Source organism: Protopterus annectens, chromosome 14.part0, assembly GCF_019279795.1.
Source record: "Protopterus annectens isolate FY-2018-M chromosome 14.part0, PAN1.0, whole genome shotgun sequence".
Classification (NCBI taxonomy): domain Eukaryota; kingdom Metazoa; phylum Chordata; order Ceratodontiformes; family Protopteridae; genus Protopterus; species Protopterus annectens.
Genome location: NC_056748.1, coordinates 341473595 through 341493711, shown reverse-complemented (window position 1 = coordinate 341493711; position 20117 = coordinate 341473595). Strand labels below are relative to the sequence as shown.

The 20117-nt window shown below is 38.6% G+C and overlaps 1 protein-coding gene across 1 annotated transcript in view; it reads left to right on the top strand.

Annotated features, from left to right (window-relative positions):
• WDR11 (WD repeat domain 11) overlaps positions 1-20117 on the top strand; it is a 2002440-nt gene that overhangs the window by 1846307 nt on the left and 136016 nt on the right. The window contains exon 25 of the mRNA XM_044056072.1: positions 12011-12176. Coding sequence (XP_043912007.1) covers positions 12011-12176 — 166 coding nt within the window. The remainder of the gene's footprint in view (positions 1-12010; positions 12177-20117) is intronic.

Below are 20117 nucleotides of genomic sequence, written 5' to 3'. Positions count from 1 at the left end.
TAAATCAAAAGGTGCTTCAACAAAGTATTAGTTTAAGGGTGTGCACACTTATGAAACCAGATTAATGTACATTTTTTATTTTTTATATTTATTCCCCTAATGGATTTTTTTCGTTTTTCAATTGAATTGTACAGGTTATAGGTCACATTAAAGGTGGGAAAAGCTTTGAAATGATTTATTGTGGTCTCATTTTTTATATCACAAAAATCTGGCATTTTAGCAGGGGTGAGTACACTTTTTATACCCACTGTATATATTTGTTCTGTCAACATACGTCCTAAAGCAGTATATTGCATGTATATGGCAGTCTGCACTGAACGATTGAGAATCACATCATTTATGTCCTGCATAGCAGAATGTACTCTGCAGTACATCCGTGCTGTACATTTCAGTATATTGGGTCTCTCTGGTGGACTTGCACTTCAGTAACTTTTTCCACCATTTCCTGCATGCTGAAGGTGGGCCATGATATGCAAATTGGTGTAACGGTTTCTCTCTTTATAAGCATCCATCTGTACTATTGAAAGAAAGCATGCAAACACCACTTGGATTAAGCAGGGCGGCTTGTGCTATAAGACTGCAGGACTACAGCCTCCCCCCTACCTGTACAAGAAGAAAATCCCCCCCACCTGTACAAGAAAATTAAAAAAAAAAAATTGCGAGTCCCGGAACTCCACACATGCGTGCCTGGAGTTCATGGTACTCACAGAACTCCAGACTGCTGGGTTAGGCAGTCTGGATAGAGGAGAAAGGAATCTCTGCCCTGCCAACCCAGAAGTCTGTGCAGTGATGACTGCTTAGATGAGAAGGAAACAGAACTGCGTCATCGGCAGGCTGGAGCCTCCAGCTTATTCTCTTGGAGCCAAACCAGCCGTTAGCATGTGCGGGCTGACGTGGAAATCAGATGTAGCTTGTGCTTAGATTAGCTGCTGCATTCGGGACTACAAAGGACCTTGCTTTCAGGGGAATGACTAGATTAGCCGCTACAGAAGACTGGATGCTTCACGTAGGTCAGGGGAACTGTGTGTGTGTGTGTGTGTGTGTGTGTGTGTGTGTGTGTGTGTGTGTGTGTGTGTGTGTGTAAGTAAAATGCCCCAGTTGCTATATACTGGTGGCTAGCGAGAACACATGGTGATGGGTAGAGAATACTCAGGCTTGAACCCTGTACCTTGGGTGCAGGTAGTAAGGGTCTGAATTCCCTACCCACCACCATTTGCAAAAAAATTGCAGATGTTTGCCTCATATTTGTTCTGTTTTTCATAAAATCTGTGGTTTCTGTGTGTTTGTTTTTCCTTGCAAAGTCAGTAGTGCTGTGGTGCACTGGTAGCATTATTGCCTGACAGCTACAGGTTCTCTGGTTTGATTCTTGGCTGGGATGCCTTTGGTGTGGAGTCTGCATGTCCTCCCATCTTACGAAGAACACGTGTCTGCAGTGTTTTCTCCCTGCTCTGCTGAAAATTGGCTTTTGTTCCATGTCTGACTTTCCTGCTTAAATGTTAAATAAAAATAACAGGCATTTGAATTCCAGACTTCATATTCTTCAGAAAGTACATGGTAACACAAAACCTTTTATTCTAGCAATTTTCTAAGTTTATAACATGGATATTTGAAATTTGTCCCTAGTTGTGGGACTGTATTTCCCCATTATTGACTTTGTTCAGGTGTTTTGTGCTAAGAGGTTGACAGCTATGGTGAGAACTGAATTCACTAAATGGTAGCCATTTAAGTTTCAGTCTTCCTCTCTTTCACAAAACAGATGATTTGGCATAGTGGTATGTTGCTGTGACTGTTTTGCACAGGGTCCCCTGGGTTCAAGACTTGGCAGTGAAATGAATGGTGGTAACACAGCAGTTTATTCTATCAACTTTCCAACATTATACAAGCAATGTTTAAAATATGTCCCTGTTTTTTGGGCTTTTGCCCCCCCCCCCCATAAATGTTGGCTTCTTCCAGATTTCTTGTGCTGCAAAGTTCAGAGATACAGCTGAGTGTTAAGTAGATTTTACAAGGAACTGAGAGCTGCAGGGGAACAAATGTTTAGTGCTACTTATGCTGAGTCTGCTTGCATTGTTATTAGCACAACAGGTAGTGTACTTGTTTTTGATGCAGAAGGCTGTAGGTTCTACTTCCACAGTAAGTAGATGCATTGCTGATACTGTACTGTGTTGTAAAGGGGGGGGGGTGGATGCTGCAGTCCTTTTTGGCGAAGATACCTAGTAACTGTGAACCTGTTCTCAGTTTGCCATCCATTCCCTATTGCGAAATTGCTAGCTTATCATTTTTTTAATGCAACACAGGAAATTTATTCCTCAAGGGCAACAAGCACTTTTTTTGTAGATGAAACAATGACATATAAAGTTGTTTGCTAGCAGCAACCTCTTCATTAGTTACAGATTTCTTTAATGTGGAATTATTTAGATGACTTTTACTTCTTCAGAATGTGCATGTTTACTGATACTGGTGGACTGTAGAAGTTTGAGTAGACTTTTTTATGATGGAAATGTTCTGAATTGGGCAGTTTTGTCATTAATAGTGCATGCATTTTCTTTCATTGTTTACTGGAAAAATGTTCAAAATAATACATTTAAAATGCCCTCTAACAACTGTACTGTATTGTACAAGAAATATAGTTTAATACGATCAGGAAGGTGCATCAAAGAGCACGTGTATGTTTCGTGCTCAAGGGGCCTATTATTTTGAAAAGAGACCAAAGTTAATCTTTATCTGCCACTGGCAAAATGTATTTTCTTTGAATGTGGGTTTCAATGCTGTTTCAATGAATGTGAGTTTCAAGGGCAGAGAAGTTTTAATGCTAAGTCTATCTTCATTGTGAGACTGCATTGCTTTGTTTAGCAGATATCCATTAAAGTTTGTGCTGTAAAATGCAAAATAAAACCTTCAAATGAAATCCAAATCATTGCAGAAGTAAAGCAGTATGCACATTACAGTGTTTATGGTAAATGGGGTGAAATAACCAAGGAATGGGACATTGGAATGGCTGCAGGGGGGGAGGCTCCATTCGACCATGATTTTGTGAGGGGGGTAGGGCAGCAAACTCAAAGACGGCCCCAGCTGAACTCTACCTCTCAACTGTCCAGATCTTTGCAGAATGAATAGATTTTTATTTCTTAATTTTGGTTTGTTCCTCATAAAATGTGTGTTTTTCTGGCAAATCATTTAGGAATGAAGTCACTAAATAATAACAGACATTGAGTTTCAGATGTCATAACCTTCAGAAAAATGCATGCTAAAGCAAGACCTTTGTTATTCTATTAACTGTCTTAAGTTTATACAAGAGCAATTTTAGTACTGTTTGTATGTTCCCCCAATATATTTGGCCTTGTCCAGATTTCCTGCATTAAGAGGTACATGCAAATAAATCACTTTATAGAATTAGGAATATCCAAACCTCTCAACTGTCCCCAATTTTGGCTCAAAATGTTGCTCTCCCCCTAATATTCCCTCTGCAAAATGGCAATTTTGGAAGAAAACATGGAGGGTTTACAATTATAAACAGCTGTAATGATCAGAGTTATATATTATTTTTATTTCAGAAATGCATGAAGATGCTCTTATTTTGTCAGCTGCTCAAATTAACAGTACTAATATTAAAAAGGTGTCCCTTCTTTGACAGGTTCCCAGCTGTATTGTGTGGCAATTTTATATTTTTGTATCACACCTTTGGTCTGTTTTTCATAAAGTTGCAGTTTTTTGGCAAATTAGTGGCAAATCATTAAAGATTGAAGTTAGAAAATGGCAGACATTTGAGTTTCAGATTTCATACTCTTCAGAAAATTCATACTAATGCAAGATCTACTACTTTCTAAGTTTATAAGAGCAATATTTAAAAAAATGTCCTTATTTTTGGGCCTGTGTCCCACTTCTATGCATGGCTTTGTCCAGAATTCTTGCTGTGAGGTATGAGTGTCAGAGCCATCACTGTCAGCCAGAGACATTTCAAATTGTGACATACTTGTTGCACCCCACTCCCCATTGTAGTGGCTCTGGATGTGTCCAAGCAAAGAAAGGAGCAGTTATGCAGTGTAAGTGTGCAGAGTATTCCCCCATCCAAGGTAGACCACAAGTACGACTGTGGCTTTTCATCTGTCCTTGATTTTGCAGAATGTTCTGTTTTTCTCTCATATTTTTATACTGTTGATTTATGCTTCTTCTTATTCAGAAAATGCATGCTGTCGCAGTGCCCTGTTGTTCTGTGTTTAAGTAGCAATGCTTTAATGACCATCAGGTAAGCTTGTCGGAGATTGTAAGATGCAAGTAAGCTTTAATAAGCATACTGTTAAAGAATTACCAACATTGAAAGCCTTTTCATAGTTGCCATGCAGAGAATATTTGCATAACTAGATAATGTATAAGCCATAGGTATTAAAATGCATATGACAGTATTTGTAATAAAGGACAGGATTACAGTATTTTCAGAAGCTCATTACATTTGTTAGATACTTGCAGTCATCTTTGCAGGCTTTACCCCTAAACTAAACAGAATGCCAATCTATCATGTGTGGTCCATAACTTGTGCAGCAATCCTTTAAGAAATTTATCTTGAGCTTGTTTTCTGTTCATTTTTTACATTGATCATGTCTTCCCCATGAAACAAGTAGATAGTTATCAGGCAGTAGATCTTTTTTGGATAAACATTTTTACAAGTGGGGGGGGTATCACACAGAGATTGCTACTTTCAGCATGTTACTTGGTAATTTTATAAAGCTGAATATAAATTATAATTAGAACTGCACTGCAAGGAGAAGTGGTTTGAGTTGAGTGCTGCTTGTTTTTTTTTATATACTTGATTCTGACTGGAATTCCAGTAATGTATTTAAAAAGTAATGTATTTTTTCATGCATTACAACCTTTGTGTTTCCATCTAGATATTAAGTAAGTTGTAATGTAAAGAATAATCCACGACCTTGAAGAAAGGAACCGGAACTCTGCTAAAGTCCACAAGGCTGTATTTTTATTTCTGAAGTATTCCAAAAGTCACAGATAAAATCACACAAGCGCTTTCGCTCAGGCAATCCTGAGCTTTATCAAGTGAAAACAAATTGCAGTGTGCAGTAACCTCCATTAAATAGCCTGGCAATTATACAATTAATTAATTAGTAAATCTAGTACTAAGGTGTGGTGCTTTAGAGTTGGGTGTTAAAAAAGTTAGTCATTATATCAACTCAAAAAATGAAATGTTTGCAATAACATATGCACTTAAATAAAAATGACTAACCATAAAAAACATTTTAAAATGCCAGTTTCCTAGGTTTCAGAACATAAAAGTCTGAAGTCTGATTGGGGTTGTAGATTGTTAAAGAATATGCTTAAAGATGTGTTTAGATTGTCAGTGAATTGTTAAAAATTTTTTTCATTATTACTTTACACTGATAAAAACATGCAATAAAATATGCGTGAGATATTTTTAATGCCCATCCATATAACATTTCATATAGAATTTGATTTATTAGTCGGAATCCTATAACCGTGGATGTTCAATAATTTAATATGCTGTGTGGGGATGCTGTATGAAGGGGGTCAAGTGTGAGAGTTATAACCTAGCCCTCCTAAGCTTGAGGACCGGTTTAATGCTGATCATCCCATTCAGACCTGGTGGCTTCCCTGCATTCAGTCTCAACTGCCATAAAAGTTCACGGTAGCCCAAGGTGGATTCCCAGTCACCACCTCTTGCATCTGGCTCAACCTGTTCCAGAACTAGAAACTGGATTTTGGGTTCTGGGCAGGAGAGTGAGTGTTTGTAGAAGGCGTTGGTTTCCTTCTTCCTGGTCATGTCATAAAGATGCTCGTGAATCGTTTTCTTAATTCCCTCTCAGTTTTGCCCACATAGAAACTTTGACAGTTGGTGCACATCCCCAAGTATACGACCCTCTAGAGGCACAGGTGTAAAATCCAGTGGGTGTATCTTGTAGTTCCTAGACGGGAGGTATGGTGCTGTTTCTTTGGATATGGCATGACATTGGGCACAGGCACCACATTTGAATGTGCCCAGCCTTGGTTGTTTTACCTTCATCTTTTTTCTTTGATTTCTTTCAAATAATTCCTTTAAATTAGCCCCTCTTTTACGAACAAAACTGGGTTTAGGTGGTATGTAGTCCTTTAGTTCTTCAAAGAGGGTTAAAACCGGCCAGTGATGTAAGATTGTTTCTTCCAATACATAGGAATTTGATGAGTATGTGTGTGCAAAACTGTTAGTGTGAACAGTATCCTTGTTTTGTGTATTGTTGGTCACTGGTACAAACCCCCCCCCCCTAGTATTGGTTTGTAGAGGGAATGTCGTGCAGATTTTACCTCTGCTGCTAGAGTTAGAAATAGTTCCAGAGGGTAACCTCTCTCCAAGAAAAGTTTTTTCAAAAATTCCACCTCAGAATCAAAATCTTTCTCCGTACTGCATATTCTACTTGCTCTGATGAGCTGCCCCTTAATGATCCCCCTCTTTTGATATGGTGGGTGGGCACTTTCGAAGTGTAGCAAGGAGTTAGAAAATGTTGCCTTGCGATGTAGTTTGGAATGGAAAGTTTTCTGATTGTAGTCCTTGTAAAGTGTAATGTCCAGATAATGAAGTTCGTGCTGATCCACTGTGTGTGTGAATTGTAGGAAATTCGTTGTTGAATTGATGTGTGTAAGGAATTCAGATAGGTTCCCTTCAGAGCCAGATCATAAAATACAGATGTCATCCAAATAACGTCTGTAGAACAGAATGTGATCTTTCCATGGGGGTATTAAAACGAATGTATGCTCCCACATGTGCAATACTACATTTGCGTAGAAGGATGCACAAGATGCCCCCATGGCAACCCCCTTGCGTTGCCGGTATAATTCACCATTAAAAAAGATGAAGTTGTTGGACAAAACCATCTCCATCATTTCGGTAAGCAAGTTGGACATTTTGTTACTAAGGGTTGTCTTCTGGCCTAGAAATTGGGCAAACCATTCCAAACCTTTTTGATGAGGGATGCTGGAAAACAGATCTTGGATGTCCACTGTGACCATTAGATGTGTTTCCATCTAGATATTAAGTAAGTTGTAATGTAGCAAATGCATTGAAATATTCTCTTCTACACTTCATTTTGTCTTGATTGGACATTCGTAATGATGGTTTGGCACCCAGGGCAGCGTATTTAATTAAAGTTCCAGTTGTGGTTTTGAGCATAGCCCCTTCCCATTGACCCCACCCATTCAGCTGTCTCCTGCAACGCCCCTTTAATTTGAAGTCACCAGCTGCCACTGGGATTAATTCCCATGAAATGGTCTGGTAAATGAAATACTTTTGACTTAGAGTTGTGCTAGGGACCTGTGTAACTGATTTTTTTTTTTTTTTTTTTTTGTGAGCAGGATTTTTCCATGATGTCTTGAGAGAGACTCTGCTGACACAGTAATTAAAATGTCCACTACCTGGTGGTACTCCATAGCTGTTAGGACTAAGCTGATAAAAAAAAAAGTTTATTTTATAATAGACTTTGTTTAAAGGGTGTTATGATGTTTGTTTGGCATGGTGTAGTAACACGTGGAGCAAATTACTGTGTAGCAGGTAGTAGAGGTTGTTAAATACATTCGTCCCTGCATGGTAAAAGAGAACATGGAAACCATCAATGCTAAGGAAAGTGCATGTATCATCAGTTTTTAGCAGTGGAAGTTTCTGTAGATATGAGATCAATTGAAATTCGAAAGTCAAAGAGCAAGTTTTCAAAATACAGAGCTTAAATGGACATGGGTAATGTAAACACCAAAGTGAGGCTTTATGCATAGCCATTCACCATTTTGGTTTTGCAACAGAAGGCTACAGTGATGAAGGATCAGTTCAGTGATTTGCAGGTGATTCTGGATGTGTGTATTTCTGAACTGGATGAAAAAGAAGATAAAACCTGAATAAAGAATATCTGTGTTGTAGGACTTCCAAAGAAGGAAGAAGGCAGATGTGTTTTATATTTGTAAAGGATGTGTTTGTATACTGGTGTGGCTATTTGTTTTGGATTGCAAAGAGCTTATCAGGTTCCCTGATGAATATCAGATCTTTCAGCTGGTCAATCAAAAATTATTTTAGTGTGATTAAAGTAATAGTTTACAAAGGAAATGGTTGTGGCTGAGTTGTGGCAAGCAAGATGTCTATGCAAGATTCTTCTGACTGTGTGTGCTGTTGTAATTGTTTGCTTATACCTTATTATTTATTTAATAGAATTGTTAGTATTTTTTTTTCATTTTTTGCCCCCTTCTCAGTTGACTGTTGTCTCTTCACCAGGCAAGAGCCATCTGAGAAGGCTCATCATTAAGCCAGCAGTCATGGGTGGGTATAGGTACTTTTTTCCTCACCGGCCCTAACTGTGTACATCTGTTGAATTGCACAGAGCAGCATGCAATGGGCAGTCCACAGAGAGTGTCTCCTCATTTCCACAAGGGGTGTGTCCTTTAAGCAGCACTGCTTCTCCCTTCACAGCAAGAGTGGTGGTCTCACCTCTTTCTGCCAGGGAGAGCAGCCTGCCCTTTGTGCCTCAGATTGCATGCCAACCCAACCCTTCTTCTGTGACAGGTGAGCAGGTCATGCCTCTTCACTCCTCCCTCTCCCTGCCTGGCTGTTCCACTGCCATGGCAGCTAATCAAACCCTAGTCACCTGGGTCATAGTCAGGACTCTCTCCCTGTACACCCTGGTGCCAGAGAAATTGTTAGTACGTTTAGTGTTTTAATTGTTTAGTGTGTTGTCATAGGGCTTGATTCTAAAATACTTGATCTTGGTATAAATTATTTACTCTGATGTAAGGCCTATCTATACCACAGTAAGCCACTTATATCCTTAGCAAGTGTTCTTGAATCTGGCCCATATTGCTGTCCTAATTGAGCCATTTTAAATTAGTAGACATGTTAGTGAATTCAGTGTTTTATGACAGAGTAATTTTTTATGTTTATTAATTGGATGTGTTCCATTTTTGGTAGGTAGCTACACTGAGGCAGTTTAGCTGCATCTTTTTGTTGTGGTTGATTGGGGGAAGATGTAAATCAAGGACTGGTTTATGATGTCAAAGTTTTGTGTGGGGAAGATGTATGACAGCTCCTATTGTTGAATTGTGTGCGTGTTGGTTGCTGGGTCTGTTGTGTGTTTTCCTTTGTGATGCTATTTAATACTGGCTCTTGGCTATTGGAAACGTGGTTTGTAAGGAAATGCACTTGGGTGCTTAAACTGTGAGTTTCAAGCAGCCCAAAGTTTATGCTTTCCTTATAATGATGACCCTTTAAGACGAATATTCAAAATGTGGTTTATCAACTTATTGAGCCCCCAGAGACTGACTGAAGATGATACTGTGTAAGAGAAAATTTTGCAGATTCCTGGATTATCTGAGTTTTAGAGAAAAGTGTGTTGGGTCATTTTAGATGCTGATAGTAGGCGAGTGCATTTACTAGTTGTATACATGTGAAGCTGTTGTGATTGAATTTATTCTGTTAAAATAGGAAGAGACATTTCACTGGGGATGTTATTTTTCCCAAAGTTGCACTTTTGGGGCTTGTCTGTTAAGCATGATTGAAATGTAGATGTTGTTTAAGGGTCAAGAATGTATTCTGTTGTGGGATGATGTTAATTTTATGAAAGGAGGTGTGATGACATATTCTCTAGATAATAAATAATAATAGGTATAGCATGTGATAACTTTGGATGGGCGTCTGGTACCATTAGATACTGTGGGCCTTAAGAAAGTCATGAAGCAATTTTAGTTAGACTGAGATCCTCTGAGTTTACATAGGAATATGAAGAACAATATTGCCTTATCTCAGTTGAGAATGTATGTTTGGGGCCCTTTCAAGGTATTAGGATTAGATGGAGAAAGCTCAGCTGTGAACTACACTTTTTTTGCATTGCAGCTGTTTGGCTGAGACAAATGGGAGTTTCTTCCCCTTTTGTGGGAGGTCTCTTAAAATATAAAGTGTAGAGGTGTATTACCTTAGGATTTGAAAAGTGAATATCTATATCATGAGTTTCAACAATGGGAGGTGCAAAGAGGAAATTAACACAAGGTTTAGGAGCCAGTTTGAGCATCAATCAGCAAGTTTTTTGACTGTTACAAAGCAGCGTAGCTGTTACCATTGTAAATTTAGTAGAACTGTTTATTGGAGCCTATGTGCATTTAATGATGTCCTTATACTTCATATTTTGGAAATTAGCAACTTGATGAGATAAAAAGTATTTGAAGTAGAAGGATGAATGTTTAGACTGCCTAGCATGAAAGTTATTCTTGGATAATGTGACAGGCATAGGGTTGCCATCTGAACTAGGTATTGGGCCAGATATTTTTGAAATGATGTATTTGGACTTGCAGAGCTCATAGGGTCTGTATTAGAAGAACGACTGTTTAGGTGATCGAACACCTAAACATCGATCTTCTAATATCAAATCGCACAATGTCGAACGTCCCTCGGCCACAACACAAAAAACATTACTTTGCATCTAAATTAAGTGGGGGGCTGTGCCACCCACACCCCCCTAACTAAATATACCAACTCTGAGATTGCTCAACAGTAGGGAAATAGCAAACTCTGGCGAACGGCCAAGAGAAATCTTTCCCTGCATTAAATCGTCCATTCGCCATTTTTTGCTTTTGATATTAGAAGATCGATGTTTAGGTGTTCTGTCACCTAAACAGTTCGTCTTCTAATACAGACCCGAGCTCATATTGTAAGCACAGACTAAAAAAAAGTACTAATTGTATATATTTTTTTGTTTGTACTTCACGTCGTAGAATGTTGTCTTTAAATAAATAAATAAAAACTTCAAATGCATTATTACTGAAATGTCTTAATTTTAAGTATGTTTATTGCTGGATTGCATGTGTATGTGATTGCTTATGTATGCAGTTATTGTGTATTCATTAAATCCACTGTGTAAATAAAGGTGTTTCCTTAAAATAAATACAACTTGGGAGCTGTCACATTGAAATTGTTGCCTAGGCAAGTAAACATGGAAGTAGTGTAAACCTGTTTCACTATCTTTAAATGGTGTTATACTGTTTTGCAGAGTCACAATAGTTTAAAAGTATGAATAATCTGATAGAAATCATGTCAGCATTAAGAGTGCAAATAATTAGTATATTTTAACATTTAGAATGCACACATTTAATCATAAGTCTAAGAAATATCACTCCCCACAGGACTAATGCTACCTGTGCCAAACTCAGTCCAAGCACATAAACTAACATAAAAGGCACAGTAGCGATGCAGGCAATAAACACAGCACTAACCAAAATGCTACTGTGCCTTTTATGTTAGTTTATACACAATTAATCATGTTTTTAGTATTTACATGCTTTTCTTCTTTTATGTATTTTACCAGTCTCCCCAGTCATGTATGTTCTATAATTAACTATTTTCTTGTTTTATGCTAATAAAGCAGTAATGCAGGTGGCGTTAATGTATATATTACTTTGAGCACAGGATCATGCGCTTCTTTAGTGTGTAACCTGCTATGGGTTAATGATAATGCCCTGGGTATCATTCAAATAATTAATTAGGAAATAATAAGCAATTAAGCCTTAGAATCATCACAGTCAAAGTATTTGTATTGCATCCATAGAGCAACAACTGAAACACAACATTTAATGCCTTAAAGTGATTTTTTATGTTTATTAGGATCTTTACCAACTTATTTAAGATGACGTGTTCAGATGCAGTTTCTTTAAAGAAAAAAAAATCGAAGCTGCATTTGATCAGACAGTTGCTGTTTTTTTTTGTCTTGAATGCAGACCCTTGTCAGTTAGAGAGAGAGAGTGTGTGTGTGTGTGTGTGTGTGTGTGTGTGTGTGTGTGTGTTTTTGGGGGGGGGGCACGGCCTCCCCCAGGATGGGTCACAGCAGATTCCTATTCAGCTATTCCAACACAGTTTTTCAGTTATTTGCTATTACTTTCAATGTCTGGTTGTAGGATATGACTTCATTGAGAATTTGCATATTTAAGTTGTAAATATTTTGATGTTTTTCTGTATATCTTGCTTACCAGTATTTATATTTTACAGACTGACAGAGCAGTGCAGTTGCTTCTGGAAACAAGTGCAGAAAATGCCAGCTACTACTGTGATTCCTTGAAGGCATGCCTGGTGACTACTATCACTTCATCTGGACAATCCCAAAGCACAATTAAATTGGTAGCCACTAATCTGATAGCCAATGGAAAATTAGCAGGTAACCAAAAAATGCCAGAAATGGGTAATATAAGAAAGAAAGAATTGATCTTTACCAAATGTACAATCAGTAAGCTATACATCATTGAACATCTCCTGGTATGTTGAAGACAGTCATTAGTTTTGATCTTCAAACTTCAGGTATATATATCTTCCTGCCATACCTCTCAACTGTACATATTTTCACAGAATGTCTACATTTTTGACTCATATTTTGGTCCTTTTTTTTTTTATAAAAGTGTGGTTTTCTGGCAAATTAGTGGCAAATCATTAAAAGATTAAAGTTAGAAAATAATGACAGACATTTGAGTTTCAGACTTCATACCCTTCAGAAAATGTGTGCTAATGCAAACCCTGTTCTATCAACTTTCTAAGTTTGTAAGAGCAATATTTAAAAAAGTGTCCCTATTTTTGGCCTTTGTCCCACTTTTATTTATGGCTTTGGACAGATTTCCTGCTCTAAGAGGTTGAGAGGTATGCAAGTTCCTGCAAATGTCAGTTGTTGACAAAGGAGTAACCATATACTTCCCTCACAAATTATTTCTAGCTGGCATTTCCTAGATGGCTGAGCTTGTTTGAAGAGTCTCAGGTTTTGCAGAAGCTTCATCTCATGTTTAATCTGGTTTGCTGTACTTCTCTTGTCTTTAGATTAGTGATTGTATTTCCCTCTGAGTTTTAACTTGTCAAAATTGTTTTTCCATCAAAATTTAAGCAGCCAAAAAAGTAAATGGATCTTCAAGTCAGGCGTGCTGTTTGCATGTACTATAATGGGTCTGATCACAGACTTGATGCAGTTTATTTTGTAAGCCAGTCAAAGCTAATATCTTGCAGTGATGAAAAAGAAGGTCCAGTGCTGTCTTAAGAGGAAGAAGCAGTCTTCTCAATCTGCCATTCGTCTGATAAAAAGAAGCAAAAGAAAACTTTAAAACCTTTGTTGAAAGAAACAAGATTAGCAGTCCATATCAGAAAGTATATAATCACCCTTCTATAAATGTTCAACACTGGGAAACATTCTTCATTTGGTGAAGGCACTGTCACATGAACATTCAGGGAACCGTTCTCTAAGTATTGGCTATTACAGTGATTCTGCTTGGTACTGAAGAAGATCCATTGGTAGAGGCCTACAAAAGTGGTTTATCTGCTTTGATGATAAAATGCCCTTCAGGTTCTTTGCCAGTCCATTCTTTGCATTATTAAGACTGCATCCGTGAGTCCAGAACTTTTGCTTTCAGATTGCTAAGAGGCACTTCTTTTTTCTTTTGAGAACTCTCAATGATTCATTGACAGTTTTCAAAAAATATCTTTGGTGATATCATTGTAACTCTCTCCATTTATTCAAAATTTCCTTTGCATGTCTCAGAGAAGCTGAAAACAATTTAGTGTCCCACCCTAGGCCATACATTTAACCTGAAGAGGGGTAACAGCATACTTTCCCTCGGGCATGCATTTACTTGATGTATTTGGAATTGTCCGTGGAGGAGAAAATCATGGAGGTCCAGTAGCTACTTACCTGGGGAGATGTTTCTACTTCATTTATCGATTTCACCCTTTTTTTCAACCATCAGTGGATTCAAGAGGTTGATGGAACCACCATCTTACCGAGAGGCAGACATTTGGAGTTGACCAAATCAGCACAGTCAGACAGACAGAAATACCAGCAACACAAGAAGTTAATGGATGAGAAAAAGAGCAAGAGCAGAATCAGGAATTCTTGGTGTTACTTCTGCTTGTGCCATCATTAATTCAACAGTATGAAAGCAGAGTTATGGAAGATGCCTGATGGTATACAGATGACTATCCGCTGGGTAAACCATAAGTACTTCTTACCAGAAAGGTAGTGTTTTATTTATCACCTCCACTCAAACAGGTCAGGTTGTAATTACTTGGTCCCTCACAGTAAAATTTTCTTGATCACTGCCCAATTATATTATATTTGGTAGCCATTTGATCAAATGAACAATAGTAGATCCCCACCAGTACCACAACGACCATCTACCATCTTAGTGGTCTCTGCCTGTATAAATGGTAAGACCTCTAAATTTGTAATGTGTAAGATGAATCCTGATTAAGTCATTGAAACATTCACAAGAGCATTCATTCAGTTGGCTAACTTACTCCACATGCCAGGTTTTCCTGTTTCTCTCAAAACATGGAGTGACCTTACAACATGAGCTAGTTGTAATTTTTAACTGAAAAAAATCGGGTACCCTAGCAACTGCCTTCAGTTCTTGTTAAAGGTATGTGTAGAGACCATCTCTTTAAAGAGAACAAACTCCCAGGAAAGTCAAGGTCAGTTAATTTAATTTCTTTAACAATGTTGGAGTTATTGCTTATTGTTTTTATCTTAAAGAAAATTTTTATTGTAATTAAATAGGACTGAGTTGCACTTATCCTATAGTATTCTCTGAAGTCTAGCAGTCAGTGCTGAAATCTGTAAGGAGAAAAAATGTGTGTGTATATAGTTGTGAATTTTGTTGATTTTTCAAAATATTTATAGAATATTTCAGAAAGGATGTGGGTACTTTGCTTATTTTTAACAAATGACTGGTGTCCCATTATTTCACATGCGTTAGGAAATGCAGTTTCTCTTATTTTATATTATTAATTAACAGTTTTGTTTAATTGTATACACCTTTATAAAAGTCTGAATTTCGATTCCTTCTGACATTTTATGTTGTAAGGTACTTTGGTTTCTGTGACAAACACTTCTGTAGAAGAGCCATTCCTCACATCAAATTGATATGAGGAGTTTCTAACTGCAATGTTTCCGTTAGTTAAATTCACATCAAATCTGTAGATGTTGAGATCTAAGCCATTACTGTAATGGTAAAGTAAAAACCTAAAGACTTGGCCTCATACTGCAGATAGATTAAAAACCCTGCCTGTATCCCAGACATCCAGTGTTTGAACAGAGACATGTATTGTGGATGCTGGAGAGACCAAGCAGTGGGTTTGTGGGAACGAGCAGAAGATGCCAGCTAACCTATCCTGAGGGGTGGGAAGCAGTTGAGCTTGTTGTGGCAAGGAGCATAATATGCTGACATTGCCTAGCAGTGAGACACTTAGTCTGGAGATTGCGCATGTCCATCAGTGTTCATACTGTCTACCAAGAGCAGCGGTTGTGGAGCGTGCAAGAAGCCAAGGTGGGGAAGGGGGGTTGGACAGTCCACAGGAACAGCAGACTGCTCCACACTATAACATCTGACTCTTATCTCTGCTGCGGAGCAAATAGGAAGGGAGTGTTCTCACTCAGGCGAAAGACTGAATGGGTCAGTGGAGTACAGGAAAGGAGAGCCTATTGGGTAACTCTTGTGGATCCCACCCCTCCCCCCCAAAAAAGTTAAGGGCATGGAAAAGACATCAGAAGGAGTTGCCTGAAACTTTTGTTTCTAAAAATATTTTTTTTTCTTTGCAACTACTGGAGTCATAACTTCACAGGTTTGGGTTACATTAGGATTTAAGTCTGAGTCTGATCTTTATACTGCAGAATTTTTATACTTGATTTAAAGTTTCACCAGTGGTCATACCTCAATGTTTTGATAACTTCCATTATTTATTTTTTAGCAAGTGCATCTCACAAGGTCCATCATGATAGGAAGCCTGGGTGCCAGGCACTCAGATACTGATGAGTTTTTTTTTTGTTTTGGTCTTGAACTCTTCATGCAACTTCAGTAACTTTGCGCACACCTTTGCTATGAATATTTAACCCATCTCTGCTTACTTTGCAGGTTGGGTCACTGTTTTTTCTTTGCCTTGTGCTTAGACATCAGCATTAGCTTTATCCATGTGGTTATAGAGATTCATTCCAGCACAGGTGAATCCTCGCCAGCCTTATCTTTCTGCAGTGTAGCATGACTCTGAGAGTTAATTTTAGCATTTATAACAATGAAAACATAAGTTAAGCAGCCATTTATTCTTTCCAACTCATGTTTTTTTCGGTCCTCAAACTAGCCCTGTGGGGCACCAGAAGTGATATATAATCACTTCTGGTATCCTCTACATATATTTATGTTTGTGTATATGTATGTATGTGGGTGTATATAAATATATATAATGTGTGTGTGTGTGTGTATATATATATATATATATATATATATATATATATATAAAATGTGTGTGTATATTTCTATATTATTTATGTGTTTTTCATTATTATAAGAAGTTCCTACAACCTAGGTTATGCGCATTTGTGTGTCATCAAGCAATCCAAAGAATAGCAATACTGGTTGATATTTTATTTTATTTTCAGTTTAACCAGGTAGGTGGGTTGGACAGAGAACCATTTTCAGCTATGACGTGGACCATCGACAAAGTAATTGCAACAAAGTGCATATAGTCATGAAACAAACTACAGCTTACAAAATTTCTAGTTAGCTAAATATGGCAGACTGCATAAATTCCAGTTTACAGATGAGGTGCATGGCAAAGAAAGAGGTGGCTAAGGATAAGGCATATGAAGAGTTGTATAAAAGGTTGGGCACTAAGGAGGGAGAAAAGGACCTGTACCAATTGGCTAGACAGAGGGGCCGAGCTAGGAAAGATGTGCAGCAGGTAAAGGTGATAAAGGATAATGAGGGAAACATACTCACAAGCGAGAAGAGTGTGTTGAGCAGATGGAAAGAGTACTTTGAGGGGTTGATGAATGAAGAGAATGGGAGGGAGAGAAGGTTAGATGATGTGGAGAAAGTGAATCATGAAGTACAATGGATTAGCAAGGAGGAAGTAAGGATAGCTATGAAGAGGATGAAGAATGGAAAGGCTGTTCATCCAGATGACATACCTGTGGAAGCATGGAGGTGTTTAGGTGAAATAGCAGTGGAGTTTCTAACCAGATTGTTTAATGAAATCTTGGCAAGTGAGAGGATGCCTGAGGAATGGAGAAAAAGTGTTTTGGTACCGATTTTTAAGAATAAGGGTGATATGCAGAGCTGTAGTAACTGCAGAGGGATTAAATTGATCAGTCACAGCATGAAATTATGAGAAAGAGTAGTGAAAGCTTAGGTTAAGAAGGGATGTGATGATTAGTGATCAGAAGTATGATTTCATGCAGAGAAAGAGCACTACAGATGCGATGTTTGCTCTGAGAGTGTTGATGGAGAAGTACAGAGAAGCTCAGAAGGAGTTGCATTGTGTTTTTGTAGACTTAGAGAAAGCATATGACAGGGTGCCTAGAGAGGAGTTGTGGTATTGTATGAGGAAGTCGGGAGTGTCAGAGAAGTATGTAAGAGGTGGCACAGGATATGTACGAGGGTAGTGTGACAGTGGTGAGGTCTGCGGTGGTGACAGATGCGTTCAAGGTGGAGGTGGGATTACATCAAGGATCAGCTCTGAGCTCTTTCTTATTTGCAATGGTGATGGACAGGTTGACAGACGAGATCAGACAGAAATCCCCATGGACTATGATGTTTGCAGATGACATTGTGATCTGTACTGAGAGTACGGAACAGGTGGAGGAGACCCTGGAGAGATGGAGATATGCTCTAGAGAGAAGAGGAATGAAGGTCAGCAGGACTAAGAATATATGTGTGTGAATGAGTGGGAGGATAGAGGAATGGTGAGGATGCAAAGAATAGAGGTGGCAAAGGTGGATGAGTTTAAATACTTGGGATCAATAGTTCAGAGTAATGGTGAGTATGGAAGAGGTGAAGAAGAGAGTACAGGCAGGATGGATTGGGTGGAGAAGAGTGTCAGGAGTGATTTGTGGCAGACAAGTGCCAGTAAGAGTGAAAGGGAAGGTCTACAAGAGGGGTAGTGAGACCAGCTATGTTATATGGGTTGGAGACAGTGGCATTGAGAAAAAGGCAGGAGTTAGAGCTGGATGTGGCAGAGTTAAAGATGTTAAGATTTGCACTGGGTGTGATGAGAGTGGACAGGATTAGGAATATCTATATTAGAGGCTCAGCCCAGGTTGGAAGGTTTGGAGACAACGCCAGAGAGGCAAGATTACGTTGGTTTGGACATGTACTGAGGAGGGATGCTGAGTATATTGGGAAAAAGATGCTAAGGCTTAAGCTACCAGGTAACAGGAAAAGAGGAAGGCCTAAGATAAGGCTTATGGATGTGGTGAGAGAGGAAATGCAGGTGGTTTGTGTGTCAGAGCAAGATGAAGAGGACAGGAAGAAATGGAAATAGATGATTCGCTGTGGTGACCCCTAATGGGAACAGCCAAAAGAAGATGATGAGATACATTGACTACAGTCATATATCAGAGTCTATAAAATTTCAAGAGGAATGTGATAGATAACAGAATGTCCAATTAACAGGTCTCAAAAATTAGGATACTATAGTAACTATGGGCAGAATTCAGAAAGGTTAATGTGAAGGGTAAACCCAATTTACACCTTACTGCAACCATTTCTGATCTGTGCCTCAAACTAATGCTAATCCCAAGCTATCTCCTAAGAAACAGTTTTCAGAATTTCCAGGGATTGGTACTCTCTAGGAAGGGTAGGAAATAATGTCCCTTTGCTTGTTCTCTCACCAGGTTCAAAACAAAAACACTAATCCCAGTGTGATTCTATATAATGTTCCCTAAGGTTGTTCCTCAGTCACTATGTTGTTGCATGTAGATTTTGATTTCAGTATAATTTGCGTTTTCCTTTTTCAGGCATATTGCCCTCTAAATGATTATTTGACTTTCTGTTGCTTTTTCATGATGGTTCTGTCTTGGCTATATTTAGAGTTCATGATTATTTTAGCTCCTTTTTAAGGTTTGATTTTTATAAACATTTTAGTCTTTAATATGAAGCAATTATAACATATATGTTTGTGTGTGTGAGAGAGGACATGCAGGTGGTTGGTGTGACAGAGCAAGATGCAGAGGACAGGAAGAAATTGAAACAGTTGATCTGCTGTGGCGACCCCTAACAGGAGCAGCCGAAAGAAGACGAAGATGTGTGTGTGTGTGTGTGTGTGTGTGTGTGTGTGTGTGTGTGTGCGTGCGTGCGTGCGTGTTCACTTTACAAGCTGAAGATACCGAAATATTGAATTTCAATATCTCGAGACTGTAAAGTCGACAATTCACAAAACCGAAAATCCACTTACTCTCAGCACAAATAACTGAATTAACACTTCCCACAGCAATTCCGTACATATAGCTGCCCTCAGCAGTAGCTGGGTCTACGGAGCACTCTAGGCAGTATGGCTGATGTGCAATACCCTGCGCCAGGAAGTTTAGGCACGATTTACGAAACGGGTATATCACAAAAAGGAAATGTGCTGCTGCTACTACAAGGATATATTATGAACGTAGAAAGAGCCCTGAAAAATAAAAAGTATTGGTGTTGCAAGTGGAAAGCTGCCTAATAGTGTAAAGGTAGGGCAATTACAGTGACTTGTGCCACTGGAGAAGAGTTACTTAAAACTGTCCAGCATAATCATGCAGGGGATTCGACCGTAGTTGCAAGGTACAAGGTATGTTCAGAACTGAAACATAGGGCTGAAGTGTCCAGGGATACCCTGTGTTTTCTAGTGGATGATGCTCTAGCTTCCACATCTGTAGATATAATCCCTAACCTACCTTCACGAAAAGCACTATTACAGCAAGTTGGGAGGGTGAGGAGGAAAGACACCAGACGTATTAGCAACCCAACAATGCAGTTACAGGATATAGAGGTAAACCTCTTCCCTACGAAAACAAGGGTATTTGTAGAAAAGAGGATTGCTGATATTAGCACACATAGCATAGTAATTGTCCTTACTACTGTCAATAACCTATGCGATCTCAGCAATGCTACAATATGGTTGATGGACAGCATGTTTTTCTATAAGGGCATCATCTGCCGTCAACTTTACAGTATACATGGACTAGTCAGATAAGGTTGCTATAGCAAATCTGTGCCATTATTATTCTGTTTGATGAGTAAAAAATCATTGAAGGCATATAATTATATGTGGCACTGTGTTTTTCAGCTACTTACAGAACATGGCTTTGACACCTCTC